Source organism: Lontra canadensis, unplaced genomic scaffold (assembly GCF_010015895.1).
Source record: "Lontra canadensis isolate GAN:19392208 unplaced genomic scaffold, GSC_riverotter_1.0 scaffold10, whole genome shotgun sequence".
Lineage (NCBI taxonomy): Eukaryota > Metazoa > Chordata > Mammalia > Carnivora > Mustelidae > Lontra > Lontra canadensis.
In genome coordinates, this window is record NW_022631004.1 from 4,571,919 (window position 1) to 4,588,292 (window position 16,374).

At 42.8% G+C, this 16,374-nt stretch overlaps 1 protein-coding gene across 2 annotated transcripts in view; it reads left to right on the plus strand.

The window, feature by feature from the left end:
* The window catches only part of TMEM154 (transmembrane protein 154), a 41,205-nt gene extending 26,077 nt beyond the window's left edge, over positions 1-15,128 (plus strand). For both annotated transcript variants that reach the window (XM_032855514.1, XM_032855515.1), the window contains 3 exons: positions 912-997; positions 3,221-3,278; positions 12,736-15,128. In XM_032855514.1, coding sequence (XP_032711405.1) covers positions 912-997; positions 3,221-3,278; positions 12,736-12,751 — 160 coding nt within the window. In that variant the 3' untranslated portion in view covers positions 12,752-15,128. The remainder of the gene's footprint in view (positions 1-911; positions 998-3,220; positions 3,279-12,735) is intronic.
* Positions 15,129-16,374: the final 1,246 nt, after the last annotated feature.

Consider the following 16,374-nt stretch of genomic DNA (forward strand, 5'->3'; position numbering starts at 1 on the left):
CCTGGTAGAAGCCTAAAGTTCATGTGGCAGAACCACATTGGGTTGGATGGAGAAGGCAAATGGTGGGGGAGAGGAAGGAAGGATGGAGCAGGGAGTGGGGGGACAGAGTGAGAGACAGAGAGAGGGAGAGGGAGGGAGGGAAAGGGGAGAAAGAGGGTAAGGAGGAGAGGGAGAGCGAGAGAGCAAGATTCCACTAGAAGAGTTTTCTGGGACCCTGTCACCACCCACGCCCCCACCCCTGCTTCCCCGGCCAGCAACCCGGCTTCTTTAGACACTTTGCTCACTTCCTGCACATGGTGTCACGCCCATGCTGCGGTTCAGAGCTGGTGGTCCTCCTCCCCGATACCATTTACATTAACAGGGTCTTCTTTCCCATAATTGTGGATTCCGAGCCCTGGTAAGTGGGGCCTGGTGGGTTTCTGAAAGCAAGGGCTCTATTTCTCCATGACAGAAAAGCCTGGGAATTGAAAGGAGAGGTGAGGAAAACCGCCTGTTCACAGTGGCCCCTTGACCTGGGGCACAGATCAGAAACCTCAAAGAAAGGGAAGTGAAATTAAGCAAGGCAAAAATGCTCAACAGGGCAACTCCCCTGAGGCTCGTCATGGTGGAAGGCTGGCACAAGTTTGTACCTTGTAGGGGCCGGTCAGAGTCTCCTGGGCTCCCTTTGAGCTCCCTCTGCACCCTCCGACTTTGGATCGGTGATCGAGGAAGGTTTGCTTTAGTTCTAGCCTTTCTTCCTTTTAGAGTTTGGTACGGTGAAGAGGGCATACCCCGCCCTCCCCCCATCGGCCCTGGAGTGTCACTCGTGAGATCCCGTTCACCTTCCCCCACACAACCTTCCAGGCTCTCCCAAAAGGAAAGGCTCACCCCACGCTTCTTTGGGTTCCAACACGGTTTTTGCTTCCCTTTAGCCCCATTTTTGAGGAGGACACACCCTCTGTTATGGAAATCGAGATGGAAGAGCTTGACAAGTGGATAAACAGCATGAATAAAAATGGTACGTCACCGAAAGTTGCTTTTTCTGTCTTCTCTAGTCTGAGAGGTCTGCAGGGTTTGAGAAATACCCATAAATCCTGGAGTGGGACGGTGTGAGCCTGATCCATGTTAGATCTGGAACAAGGAGATCATGAACCCGGGTCTGACCATCCTTGAAGGCGGCGTCACTTGGTGCCGTTTGTTTTTATTTTCGTGCGAGCTTTTCAAATGACCTCTTTAAAGAAGCAAATGGTATTTTTTTTTATTTCTCAAGAGAAGAACTCCCCAGGTCCAAATTATCTGGAAAAAGTCAGCATCTGACTCTAGAATTTAGAGATCTATGATTTTTTTTTATTAAAATTTTATTTTTTTGACAGAGATCACAAGTAGGCGGAGAGGCAGGCAGAGAGAGAGGAGGAAGCAGGCTCCACGCTGAGCAGAGAGCCCCAGGCGGGGCTCGATCCCAGGACCCTGGGACCATGACCTGAGCCGAAGGCAGAGGCTTTAACCCACTGAGCCACCCAGGTGCCCCGAGATCTATGATTTTAATCTGCATATGGTTATAAAACTTTACCACATATAGTTTACATAGATCAGTGCTGTCCAGTACAACAGATGCCAGCCATATGTGACCATTTAAATTAAAATTTTAAAAAATGACAGAAAGTTAAAAATTTTGTTCTTCCATCACTCTAGCCATGTTTTGAGTGTGTGGTAGCCACTTGTGGCTTGTAACTACTATATTATACAGCGCAAATCTAGAACATTTCCACCACTGAAGCAAGTTCTATGGGATAACGCTAATATAGTGGTATTACAAATATTCTCCTTAACTTATTTCCCAGTTGATATCTGGCAGTAATTGTATGTGTTCCTTACTTTTCCTTAAATTAATATTTGGATTTAAAAATGATGGTAGCTATTCTTTCCTCTTTAAATTTCCTTTACAAAGTGAATACTTTTTTTTTAAATTTAAGGATTATTTATGTATTTATTTGACAGAGAGAGACACAGCAAGAGAGGAAACACAAGCAGGGGGAGTGGGAGAGGGAGAAGGAGGCTTCCTACTGAGCAGGGAGCCCGATACTGGATCGATCCCAAGACCCTGAGATCGTGACCTGAACGGAAGGCAGACACTTAACGACTGAGCCACCCAGGCGCCCCCAATCAATAAATTGTTTTTAATGCTCCAATTAAATGAATAAATCCATGATTTATTTTACCATATCATTCGTATTTTTAGCACTCATCTTTAAAAAAAACCCTGGGATCTATCATGTTCAATAACAGTGAAGTCCAATTCCAGAGACCTGTCATTAGAATGATTGTACCAGAGGCTTTATCAACATAAAACTTTCCAAAAGATTAGAACCCTTCAGGAACTTGTACAGTTTTGAGCAGAACTGTTTTTCATAGCCCAATATTGAGGAAAGAATGGCTCCATAGGGCATTTAAGGATAGGAGCGGGTCACAGAGATAATCTTGAAGGTAGTTTCATTTTGTTATTTTTAGTTTATAAAATATGCATATGTAATATAATATGGAAAATGCAAAAAAAAAAAAAAGTAGAAAGGAGAAAAAAATACATACTACCCAAAGATAACCTTTCTTATTTCCTTTTGTGCCTGAGATCATTGTAATACAAAATCAGGATCCTAGCACACTCACTAAATCAGAAACCTGGGAAAAAGCACTTCTATTTCACCACCACAGCAGAGTGTTATTTTGACACATGCATGATGGAGGGGATGGATTTTGTTTTTCCTTAAAAGTAACTATGGCATAATAGGAGAGAGCTCTGATGGCTTTAAGAAGGTTAGTCGTTCCTCAGTTTACCTGCAGCTTTTCGATTGGGCATCTTGACTGAAATCATTCTGCAGGCACATCAGGACCTCTGGTAAAGCTATTTTATTCCAGTGTCTAACCTGAAAGATGCAGATTCTAGATCTTGGAGCCACAGTGGGGTTCTTCAGGGACTGAATAAGCAAGCGGTGATCAGTTGTGCCCTTTCCAACCAGGCCAGAGGCATGTTGAAGTCTTGTATCTGTGTTACTAATGCTTTTTCCATTTCAAGAGCCTTGCCATCATTAATCTTTTAACCTCTGGAAGTCCCTAGTGAGGCCATTTCTGCACAAGGAACTGTACAGATCAGGGAAATGTGATGCTCAAATATATGAGTTTTGTGGCTAGAAGACAGAATTTTGGTGACTAATAATGGGTTTGCTTTTTTTTTTTTCTTTCCTAGCTGACTGTGAATGTTTACCTACTTTAAAGGAAGAGAAGGAATCAAACCACAACCCAAGGTACTTCTAGTTTCCACTATTGATGAGAGATCTATGGGGGTGGGGATGGGAGACTATGGGTGAGACCTTTTGCTTACCGTCTCTTTGCCTGTAAATTTCATGTGACAGTTTACGTGGATATATGTGTGTGTCATATGGAGAAAAGAAAGTGTGAGTTATGGCAAATAGGAAAATGCAAAGTAAACATCCTAGTGGCTCCATCTTCAGAAGCAAATTAGTGCTGGCATTTTCTTGCCCCTCGAAAGAGACACTGTTGAGTCAACTTCCATTTTAGTCATAAAACTTTGTGATTATAACAAACTATAGGCTTGTTTAGCTTGGATGAAGAGATGTTTGGTAAGGAAAACAGATGGAAGTGGCCATCTTAAAGGGAATAACTGTACATAAAAGTGAGCAAAATGGACATATAAAAAAACAAGGCAAAACAAAACCCCACCTGGATTGGGTTGTTTGTTACAGGAGAGAAATTAAATGAGAATTTAATAAACATATTCCATCCTACCACTAGGTGGCTCTGCTTGATAGAAGATTTTGGCCTCTAGGACTCTGGTGGTGTTCAGCACCCCGTAATGGTGTTTAACTGTTATCTTTTGGGAGGATGGAATGACCATGTTTGAGGTCTTTTTGATCAGAGAATTGTTTGGTCGGGACGTGAGAAGTGATGCAGTAGGAAGGATTGATGACGCAGCAGCTCGGTCCCTCATCCCACATTGCACCACTGTGATTTGGGGGGCAGCAAGTTGTTGGTAGGGGTGACTCAGAGGTGATCAGTGAGCAGAGAATGTGACTGAGCCTGTGACTGGGACTTCATGCTTCTGTGGGACTAAATAGAAGAAACTTTCGAGCAGGATAAACACCACCCGTCTTCTCTCCCTCCATGTTAACCAAAGGTCCTGTTCTTGTCATCTTAAATGCTTCCAGAATGCAGTCCCTGAGGCTGGAGCATCACAAGGAAAGACTGATTGTTGATAGTGATTGGGGCAGTCAGATGCTTGTCTTCTGGACCCTTCTTCTGCACCTTTCCCTCTACCCTGTCTGAGACGTGGTCACTCCCCCCATGTCACACATCAGGCCCCCACATTCTTACTGAGGCACACCTCAGCTTTGACAAGGAAATCCACTTCCTATTGAATATTTCAGTCATTATTACCTCTCCAGGTATCTGCATGTTAAAAATTCGTCACTGGCTCAGAAAAGAGCCTATCCTGTTTAAATGAGATGCCAGATATTAACAAGCAGAGGAGAGAAAAGAAAATGCTAGGGGGAGTATCACAAAGGAAATTACAAAGGAGTGTTTTCCCCGCATTTTAATCTTACCTAAAAATGAGTCACTGTGTATGTTTTGTGTGGGGCTCACCCACATCACCACCAAAACCCTATAAATATCTTGTTACTGTATCTCTGACGGGCACCCTCACATGATGCGAAACATCAGTGGTTTTTAGGTACCTGCCTCTTGATCTTTGAAATTGTTGGCAACATAGAAGAAACGGAATGTTAGAGGATTATAGGGTTGTGAAAGCATCTTAGAAACCACGTTTCTGAAATATTGAAAGGTTGGTCCTGGGAATAAAGTTGAGCTCATTTCTGCCTGTATGACAAAAAGCCTTAAGCTATTTGGAGGGGTGCTTTATGCTAAACTATGGTTTTCAAGGTGTATGTCTGCATTCCTCCACTGGTCCAGAGCTATCTGGTTTCAATTCATAGGACGACAGCCTGGCTTCACCTCGTTCCCTCTCGGGGAAGCCAGCACTGGCGTATGGAAACAGCAGTGGTGAGTCCCCAGGCTTTGGTATATAGGTGCTTTCTGATTACTCAAAGAGCAGTACAAGATTATAAAGCAAATCTAATTGTTAGTTACTAAAAACTTGGAAAGATACAAGGCACTTAGAACAAACCCTGCCACAAAATAAACTCTCAATAAGAACTGGTATTATTATTGTTTTTAAAGATTTTATTCATTTATTTGTCTGAGAGAGAGCACGTGCATGTGCGAGCCTAAGCAGGGTGAGTGGCAGTCTGTGGGGGGGGAGGGAGTAGGCTCCCTGCTGAGCAGTAGCCTGGCATGGGACTCAATCCCAAGACCCTGAGATCATGACCTGAGCCCAAGGCAGACGCTTAACCCACTGAGCCACCAGGCATCCCTGGTATTATTATTATTTTTTAAAGATTTTATTTATTTATTTGACAGACAGAAATCACAAGTAGACAGAGAGGCAGACAGAGAGAGAGGAAGAAGCAGGCTTCCCGCTGAGCAGAGAGCCCGATGTGGGGCTCGATCCCAGGACCCTGAGATCATGACTTGAGCTGAAGGCAGAGGCTTTAACCCACTGAGCCACCCAGGCACCCCCATCCCTGGTTTTATTATTATTAACTTAATATACATAAATTCACTGCCTTATGTGCTAAGGAGACTGTGTCCAAGGGGCCAGGCACATCCATATCTGTGGTTGGGCATTTAAAAAAAAAAAACAAAACTTGCTATTTTAGAGCAGTTTCAGGTGTACAGCAAAATGAGCAGAAATGACAGAGGGTTCCCACATACTCTGCACTACCTCCCTGACTATTGATGCTCCATACCAGAGGGGTACACTGGTCACAATTGGCTAATGTACTTTGACACATCATTGCCCCCAAAGTTCCCCACTGGCTTTTCCCTGTGAGACTCATCCTTCCTCTCCCATTCAGGCAGCGTGCTGTAGACCACAATGCTTCAGAAAGTACTCAGTGGAGAGTGAGTTTAGTAGAAAACACATGTCTCCCTCCTCTTACTGCATTAAGACTTCCAGAACCCATTTGAAGTGTTCAGTCCTTCTTGATGCTAGAAATACCCTCTGACACAGAACCTCCGTTATATATAGTCCATGTGCTTCTAGAAAAAGGAGTCCATCTGGTCACCATGCTACCCTTAACGTACCACACGGGGTGTGAAGACTTTTCATTAGGGTCCTTAGTCTCAGGTCTTTCAGTTCTTTTCCCACATATCCCATTGGCCAGCCATTGTTCATTACCTTGCCCTGTCCTCATGGAATGGACGTTTTCTCAGGCGCTGTGGAATCTAACATTTAGCACAGGACTTTCGTAAGGGCCAGAGACATAGGAAGCACTCTGGGAAGTTTACACTAGGGTTTTCATGTCTTTAGAAAATCAATAAGATAAAAAGGACTTGTGGAGGAGGGGGAGTTTTATGTTGTTATTTCCCACCTTAGCATTTCTCCCCTAATTCTTACCTATTATGTGTGAAGCATTGTGGGAGTAGTGGGAATAGTGTTGGTGGAACAGTGTCTAGGGAGTACAGTGGGGCAGTGGGAGAGGTCTGCCTGGAGCTGAAGAGAATTCCATCAGTAGCATTGTTCAGCTTTTCCAGCACTCAGTGATAACAGAAAGCAGATCTATTGAGTTGGTTTTATTACTGTTTAAATTCTCTGTAAAGAATGCACTGCCTTATTGTCTACTCTTAAACCTCCCAGCATCTTTTTAAATGCCACTAGATAGTTGTAACCACATGAAGGATAGAATTCCTTTTATCACAGTGCTTAAGGTCTAGCCATCCTGTCCCTTCTTCCCGAGGCCTTTAGAATCAGACAACTTCCTGCAAGCGTTTCTGTCTTGGCAAGCTTAGGTGAATAACCACAGAAAAGGAAACACAAATTTTAGCCACCTGTCCATCTTCTTTCCCTTTATGCCAATTGGCCACAGTGATGAGTTCATATTGAGTAATAGCATTGGGAAAGACTAGGGGGAAAATCGATTTGGTTCCTTCCAAGTGGATTTAGAATTTTGAAGGCACATTAATAACAAAAAAACAAGAAGATATTTATACAGCATTTTATACAGACCAGAAGCCTAGGTACTACCACCTAGGAAGTTAGCTAGTCAGAGAGGGTAAAAAAACAGCATACCTGTTCTGATTTTGTAATGATTCTACTGTTTATTTTATGATTCATGTCTGAGCTCAGTGACATAAAAATGGATTGCTTCAATATTTCTTGGGAAAATCCAGGTTAGTTTAATAAAGAATTTTGTGAATTTCTTCCTGTTTCTGCTCTTCTGTCTTTTTTTTTTTTTTTGAAAAGTATGATTGTTGATGTCGTTTTACAAAATATATTTGCTGAACACCTAGTATGTGCCTGGCATGGTCTGCATCATGCCAGTTCAACCAGTTAGAATAAAATAATCTGTATGAGTAAACCTGGAATCAGAGAGGTTAAGTGATTTGTCCAATTTACACAGCAAGTTTATGATAAAACTCAATGTGTCTTTTAAAACTACATTTTCATTTCCATTTATTAACTGGTTAAGATAAGAGACATTCCACATATTGAAAGACAAATTAGAGATTAAAAAATAGGAGGGACATTCAGCAGCAAGAAAGACAGCCACCATGAAGTTATTAATACCTGACAGTATTTGGTGGGTGGCGTAGCCATCATCTCGTCCAGTCGTTGACAAGACTGAACCATTAATAGTGAGAAAACAGCAGTTTTGGTGAACTGTTTTGGCTTCTCCACTCAAGTATATCTCAGTGGCCACTTCTAGTTATTTTCTTCGTGAATTTCTTTCCTTTCTTCCTTTCTAGTTTCTCAAAAGTCCTTTAAAACTCAACAAGTATTCAATAGGAAGTATGTTTAAGTGGCAGCTGGTTTCCCTCAAATCTGAGGGATGTCTTATGAGGGATAAAAGTAACATTAGAGGGCACAGAGTAACCGCTTATAATCCCGCAGGATGATAACCTCAAATAACACTGTTAAAATGCAGGTGTTGTACGTGTGTGCATGTGCGTGCCTGACGTGTGTGTTGTGGGTGAGAGAAGATGTATTAAATTTAATAAACCACAGCATTACTTGAAGAGTGGCCCAGATTGTGTCAGGGGCAGGCATGATCTATGTGTGTTGGATGAATTTTAGGCCTGGCTGTGATGTTAGCCAGATGTGTGACCTCTATAAACACCCCCAACCCCATCCCTACACCTCCATCCCTACCCCCTGCCCCATGCTGGCCTCTTTCGGGAAGGAGAAGGGAGGGGATATTGGAGAAGAGAAAGGGAGCATGATCTAATTGTTAGGTGACTTTATGCCATACTGAGCTCTGCACTGCCCCCAAACCAAGTTTGGGAGCATCCTAACATGAGAAAGGTTTAATGCCATCTTCGGAGCCAGGGAACATCGGCCGTGGTCCTACGGAGGGAGCTGGTCAGGAGATACTGGTCAGGAGAACCAAGATGGCTGATCTGCTCCCGCCGGCGACCCAGGAACAGTTAGGAAACAAGGTGTTCAGAGCCGACTCTGTCCTCATTTCACTGCGAGCGCTCCAATTAAATGCTTTCTTACAAATCATAAGATGAGGCTTTGTCATAGTTCAATTTGTTTTTACAGTTAGTAGTAGGCCTGTTACTATAAAGGCTGTTGGGGAAGCTGTCCCACATTCTTAAAATATCTATGTAACACTCCGAGAAAAAATTACTCACGATTGCCACTGTCGTCGACAAGACACTAAAGCTGCCAGAATTAACACTGAGGCAAGCAACAGAGGTTTGATGCAGGAGCCCTGACTTTATTTGTTGCAATCGTGTGGCGGTTTGCCAAGGTATTTTTGACAGGGAACTCGAGGGTTTGCCAGCGTTAAAAACGCCCGGCCTTCCTTCATGGTTTTCCGGAGATGATAAACGGCTGCTGAGGACAGCAGGGAGCACACTAACTAGATAAAGGAAGGAATGAGCGAGAGAGAATATCTCCAGGCCCGGGTGGTGGGCCTGACCCCAGGGTGCCGACTTCCTCCCAGACCCTCACCCCTCCGGTGAACACACGCATGTAAGTGTTGGACACTAGGCATGACCTGATGCCCCTGAGGCAGCGGGTGTCAGCTTTGAGAGCGTCTTGTGTGGCAGGACCCGTCACACCACTCACAGACCACGCAGCTGAGCGGGGTGCCACGTGTGGGCTCCCGGGCTCTTGGTGCTCGCAGGAAACAAGTTCTGCTTGGTGGACAGTGTCACAGGTTACACCTTCGAAATGCTCACAGGGTGTTCTCAACAAACCCCACGGAAGTACATTCTCCTCAGAAATGGGAAGTTTGTTTTTGGAAGATGGTTTCTTAAAGCCTTTGGATGTTGGAAGCAGTGTTAAAGCTTATGTTGAACCAACAAACATTTGTTAACGTAGACTCTGCAAAATAAGAATAATACATGTTCACACGTTTGTAGGTCAGGCCGGTAGAGCAGTGACTTCCTGAGATTTGCTCTCTTCTTCTTCTTCTTTTAAGATTTTATTTATTTATTTGGCAGAGAGAGAGAGAGAGAGAGAGAGAGAGCGCACAAGCAGGGAGCGGCAGGGAGAGGTAGAGGCGGGCTCTCTGCTGAACAGGGAGCCCGATGCGGGACTCGGTCCTGGGACTGTGGGATCATGACCTGAGCTGAAGGCAGAAGCTTAATCGACTGACCCACCCAGGCGCCCCTCACTTATTCCTTGTAACAACGCTATAAAGTGCATAGCATTATTATATATGTTTTGCGGGTGAGAGGAGAACAGAAAACTAAGGCTAAGAAAAGTGCACTTGCCCAAAGTCACCCAGCAAGGAAGTGGCTGGACCCTGGTTCAGGTTCTGGCCACCTGACCCTATGCTCTTTTCTACTTTGTAAAAGAGCCACTGTTAGCACGTACTAGCATGCGTACTGCTGTAAACGCAACAGGGGGTGTTTAATGCCGAGGTATAAACTTAACCAAAAAATAGATGGCATAATGTAAAAAGAAACTGTTCAGTTTTATGGAGGGACATAAAAGATTTTTAAAAATAGAGACATACTGTATTCCTGAAAGACTTCACAATGTCATGATTAAAATTAAGAGTTCTCTCATGCTTTAGATTAATATAGCCTCCAAATGAGCTTAAATGTTAAAAAAAAAGTCCAGAAAAAAATAGAGAAATATATTATTATAACTTAAGGTGGGGATTGGTAGAAGGCATGCCACACAGGTCAAAAATCATATCAGAAAAGCATAGTGGTCTGGGCGCCTGGGTGGCTCCATTGGTTAAGTGTCCAACTCTTGATTTTGGCTCAGATCTTGATTTCATGGTTGTGGGACCGAGCCCCTCATGGGGCTCCATGCTCAGTGGGGAGTCTGCTGGAGATTCTCTTTCTCCCTTTCCATCTCTACCTCCCCGCACTCACACACATAACCCTCTTCCCTGCTCAGCGGGAAGCCTGCTTCTCCCTCTCCCACTCCCCCTGCTTGTATTCCCTCTCTCTCTGTGTCTCTCTCTGTCAAATAAATAAATAAAATCTTAAAAAAATAATAACAATAATATCCAGTATTGGAAAGGATGTGGGGAAAGGAAATCTCCCTAAAGAAAGTGTGGGGAGGAAGGTAAATCATGCAAAATGTCTAGGGAAGGGGATAATTTGCCAATGGGCCATTCAAGCTTAGAAATGGCATTAGTTTAACCTGGCAATTCCTCTCCTAGGTATGTTTATGCAAAGGTAACAATTGGAACTGTGCAAAGATTTTTTTATACTAAATAAAAACTAAAAATTGGAAATAGTCTACACATTTAATCTCAAGAATACAGCTTAAAAATGCTTTTTCGGTCTGGTGAGATAATTGAAGACTCTGTAGCTGCTAAAAAGATACTGTATATTTATTAGCAAGGAATGATGTCTGTATGTGAATGATGGTGAGAAATGCCGATTACAGCATGAAATGCGTAATATGATCCCCCCCTTTTTTTTTTAAAGATTTTATTTATTTATTTGACAGACAGAAATCACAAGTAGACAGAGGCAGGCAGAGAGAGAGGGGGAAGCAGGCTCCCTGCTGAGCAGAGAGCCCGACGTGGGGCTCGATCCCAGAACCCTGAGATCATGACCTGAGCCGAAGACAGAGGCTTTAACCCACTTAGCCACCCAGGCGCCCCTGATCCCCCTTTTTTAATCCCCTTTTTGTACATAAAGAATGTATATCATTATCAAAAGAAGGAAGCTTGGGAGAGTACACACCAAGATGTTAACTGTGGGAAGACTTAGTATTTTTGTTTTGCTTATTTGTATTTATTTTTTTTAACAAAGACTATGGATTGGTTTTATAACACTTTAGAAAATCACTTCTGTTAGGACTGCTGGGTGCAGATCAGTGCTATAGACAAAAGAGGGCTTGTGCCCATTGCTATCCGGCTTTGTGCTACACTCTGCTTAGAGTGGCTGGCATTTCAAGATAAGGCCACAGAAGGAAAGAGACTTACTTATGTGCATAGAGATGAACTCCTAGATCTTAGAAATAATAACCTGCTACCACCCAATTTCCAAGAAATGGAACCTCCTTGCCCAGCTGAAGAGTGGTTCAGGGTCACCAAAGTGAAGCGTGGTTATATCTGCTCTTTGGGGGGAAAATGTCTTAATTTTCCATCAGCTTTCCATTTCAGGTAAGTTTCGCTGTGGTAGTTATCTTTTATTCACAACTGTCTGCCTCCTCCTTTCCCATCGATTGCCCATCCTTAATCACAGCTTCTTCCCTCCATCTTTACAACACAAACACAAACACACAACCATACACCCAATGCCTCCCCTCTCCTTCCACGGATAGATCTATTTATCTATCAAACTGCTTCAGTCTTTTTGGAAACACATGCTGTCTCCCTGAGCAGGAGAGCTTGGAAGTAGGAGTCAGATGAATCTAGTCAGTTGCAGACTATCCACGCCTGTGAGCTAAGGAGATACGAGATTCTGTTGGCTATTATCATTCAGGCACTTTCTTGGTGACAGAGGTCACTTCAAGTAGGGATGTTCTGGGACCTGAATGATGGGACAGCAAAGTGAAACAAGAAGCTGGAGGGGTAGAGTGGCTTGCTTTCCAGGAGACGTGGGTGGAGGCATGGTCTCACTGGGAAAAGCTGCGGAGCCAGATACAAGGCCAAGATAGCCAAGCTAGAAACAAAAGCACAAATTAGCCAGCCGGCACAGTCATGTCCGAATACCATGTCCATAATTTATGTCTCCTCACACCCCAAGATGCCTAATGATTGAATTCTAAATGACACCGAGAAGGCACCTTTGTGGATATGAACAAAATGGGCTTTTGAAAACATGCCAGGACCACAAACTCCTGAGAAAAAACAACACATGGAAATTTTTTTAAAAGGGGGGGAAAAAGCAATTTGGCATCAATTCATAGAGAATGGGATTAGATTTAATTAAAGGGAGGGAACCTCCAACTCCATCTGGTTCTCTCCACATCAGCACTAGGGAAGGATATTAGAGCAAGAGCTAAGGGATTATTTCTTGGCTTTCAAGGATTTCCTCCTCAGGGATCAAATACAAAAATCCAAACCAACCTTTGGTTCAGAAATGGTAAGCCGGACACTGTTGGCTTTCTGACTGTTCATGTTTTCTTGAGTCACCTCCGTAGTGGAGTGACCAGCTCTTGGTATCTTCTTGGAAATATACGATTGTTCTGTTTTTTTGCAGTGACAATGAATCCTGAAACTGAATGGTGCTAATGTTTTCCAAGAGAAGCGGCCCCAGAGGGAGCTTGCTAGCCTGCCAACAGAGGATGAAGAGGATGCAAATTTAATTAATTTCAAATCAACATAGACACAAGAACCTTTTGCTGTTTCTTCCAACGCCCACACTTCCTAATGATGGCATCACCTGTACTTGGAAGAATGCACAATTGAGCAGCACTAGGAAGAAGCTTGGCTGCCGTCCATGCTAGCTGCTGAGGGAGGAGGAACCACATGGTATCCCCCTCTCATCAGGGCCTCTTCCCTCCCATCCACCCGCCTCTCACTGTCTGTACTCACTCTGGCCATGCTCTCTAGGTCTTACCTTTCTGCTTCACTCCTCGGAGTTTAAATCAGGAAGCTGTTTTATATATGGCTTCCTTCTGGGTCACCTTGTTACCGAATTAGCTCTGGATAATTTCCTCTGATTAGTCAAGTCGTCTGATAGGTCATCTGCGTTCAGCAGGAACTTTCCTCAAGGCGAGTTACATCATGGGAGAGACAGAAGACAAAGCAAGTGGTTCACTGTATACATCATCCCAGGGGCTTGGTAAGCTCACCTACCTGCCCAGAAGACGTACGGAGAGAGTCTGCCATCCTGATGCTGTTTGGTGCCTTGTGGACTCTGAGTTGGCCGGACCCTTTGGGACCTTCTCTGAGGAATTGGAATCTTCAGTGAGAGAGCAAAGTGATTTCCTTCTCAGCTAAAATCACCTGTCTGTTCACATTTTCCCCAGACCTCATTCTTGCTCTCAGCACACCTCCCTTGCCTATGGTATGTGAATAGGACATGTACACAGGGGATCAGCTGTCAACCTTCTTTGTTCTTGAGATCCTTAAGGTCATTTGAAACAAACAGAATAGGAATAGGAAATACCTGTGTCTGTGGTAGATATCACTCAGTGTACTTTCCTATCAGGCTGGGACAAGCCTCGTGTCCTCCTCTACAAAGCTCTCCCAGAGGCCACAATCAGTCCATTGGAGAGGACATTCTCTGCCATATTTGTTGACACCCTTTACAAGAAGCAGTGGTGCAGTAGGGTCTGCTTATCATTCCCATTCACGTAAAATCATTCCTCATTTAATCCTTAATTTTCTACTTTAAAGCAATCTAGCAAGTTGGGAGTCCTCAGATCTTCTACACACCTGATATTTTATTCTAGGAAAGAAGAATGAAAACTTTATTTATTTTATTCTCTACATATAAACTGAGGGGAGATGAGGTTCACCAAACATTTGCTGCCGAATTTGGGGTCTTGCGTTTGAAAGGCCGCCTTAATGCGTAACAACAACGGCCCCTCTCCCTCCTTTTGGAATCCCTCTGGCATGCTCACCTTTGGGACTGTGCCCATACTTTTAAAGGCAGAGCTCCAAAGCTAGGGAGATCTTTCCACACAATGAAAGAAAACTATCTGGTTGTGTTTAACCACAGCTAATTCTGCTATCCTGAGACTTCATACAGCTTTGGCAAAAGACAGTCTTCGTGGTATATAATTTCAAGAGATTTATCTGTCATATTCTCGTTAGTACATCCTAATACGGCATTTTTGTTTTCACTTCTGTTATGTACATTCATATTCAACTTGTGGTCCACAGTGACTCCCAGATACTTATGCCAAAATTGCCATTTTCTGAATCATCGCTTCAGCCTATTTTGTTAATTTTGTTCCTTCTCAACATTTTGACTCTCAGAAGACTCTCTGATTGCTTCTTTCTCTCTCTAAGTATCCAAGATTTGGGGGGAACACTGAGCCCTGTCAATTTTGTCCAAGACCATCCAATAATGCGACTTTAGAAGTTCAGAGAACTATAAGAGGACTTGGAATCTCATTTTGATGAAGCAATATTTTACGATACAATAAAAATACTCTCATTTGGTATTTAAAATCGTTTCAAATTCCAGAAGCAAGCTTCAGCCCTATGCCTTTCAATTTATCTCTGAAAAATGTACTAACTTCTGTAATTGCACAGTATACAAGCATTTTTTTTAAAGGTTTTTTTTTTTTTTTCTGGCAAGATATAGGAACCAAAGCAGTGAAGGGTCAATCCTAGCCTCCTGTATCTATTAATTACTGTTCAATCAATAGGTGTCAATATTTATGATAATTTTAAGAATTGTTTTAAACTCAAAGTTAATTTTATGTTTCAGATTATTGTCTATAAACAGCTAACTAATTTTCCCTTAATTGGGTAGCCAATCAGAACAAAATCTATTGGGGATATTTTAAAGATATGTAAGTTTCACTGCATTTTTGTACATTTTAAGCAAACCAGGTTAATAATGTTGTCAAGTCGAACTTCTCAGGAAACTTGTTTTAATAAATATGTAAGGATATCAACCAGCTACTCTTACCGCAATGATGTGACTCCTCTTTCTGGCGGGCTCATTGTTATCCAGACACAGGCATATAGCAGGGATCAAACTTCAGAGCCATGGTGGGGTGGGGGAGGGGAGGCAAACGCCTCTAGCAGTGTAAATGCATGCTTTAAAAATGCTTTTGTCTATTTTTAAATTTTGGTTGTTTATCAGTTTGCACCATGTCTGGAAGGAGGCTCCCATGATGAGTAAACAGAAAATATAGACTTTAGTTTCAATTCAATTAATACAAATTCTGAATGTACTGGAGTGATAAGACACAGTTACATACTAGGAAGACACTGCTGAAATTCTCATTGTGGGGAAAACATTGACATTTTAGGCTGAATTAAATTTACACATGCTATGTTTTCACACTCGGAAGATACTCAGGATGAATCTCGGGCTTCCATTTAACAGGGACAACAGGCAGGCCAGAACAGCTTCACGCGTAGATGTCATTTCTTCAATCTTAAGGTAACCAGGAGAGTCATGGTAAATAGCGTGCAATGAAATTAGTCAGATTGGTTATTAATAATTGTAACTGTGATGAATAATTGCATCATCCAAACAATGAATCCTAAATTTGTTTGAGCAGTTCTTTGACATTACCTTGGCACTCTCTTGGTTACTAAGATCTTATTTTCCTCTTAGTCCTTTTGGGAGTGGCTATTTGTAGATACGCAGCGGGTTTTCTTGATTTCTTTTGGGTTTTGCCCTACTACCTTTTCTCAAAAAAAAAAATGTCATATTCACAGGATAGTGATCCATTCAGTTATATAAAACTTTTTCAAATCAATTCCATAGATGCTCTAAGCTCTTTTTGAAATATTTTAAGAAGTTAATTTCTTTTTTTTTTTTAAGATTTTTTTTAGTTATATATTTGACACAGAGAGAGACAGCGAGAGAGGGAGCACAAGCAGGGGGAGTGAGAGAGAGAGAAGCAGGCTTCCCGCTGAGCAGGGAGCCCGATGCAGGACTCGGTCCAGGGTCCAGGGATCTTGACCTGAACCCAAAGGCAGACAGTTAACGACTGAGCCACCCAGGTGCCCCAAGAAGTTAAATTTCTAAACCAAAGTACATCCAATAACATGGAGACTTTTATTTCCATGCTGTATAAGTTTAGAAATACAACACTGAGCTATTTAAGACAAGCAAAGGTGACTGGATTCTCTTCCACTGGACTTCAAGTGTGGAGTGCGCAGGTAACCATATTCCTCACTTCCGATCACAGCATCATCACTGGCC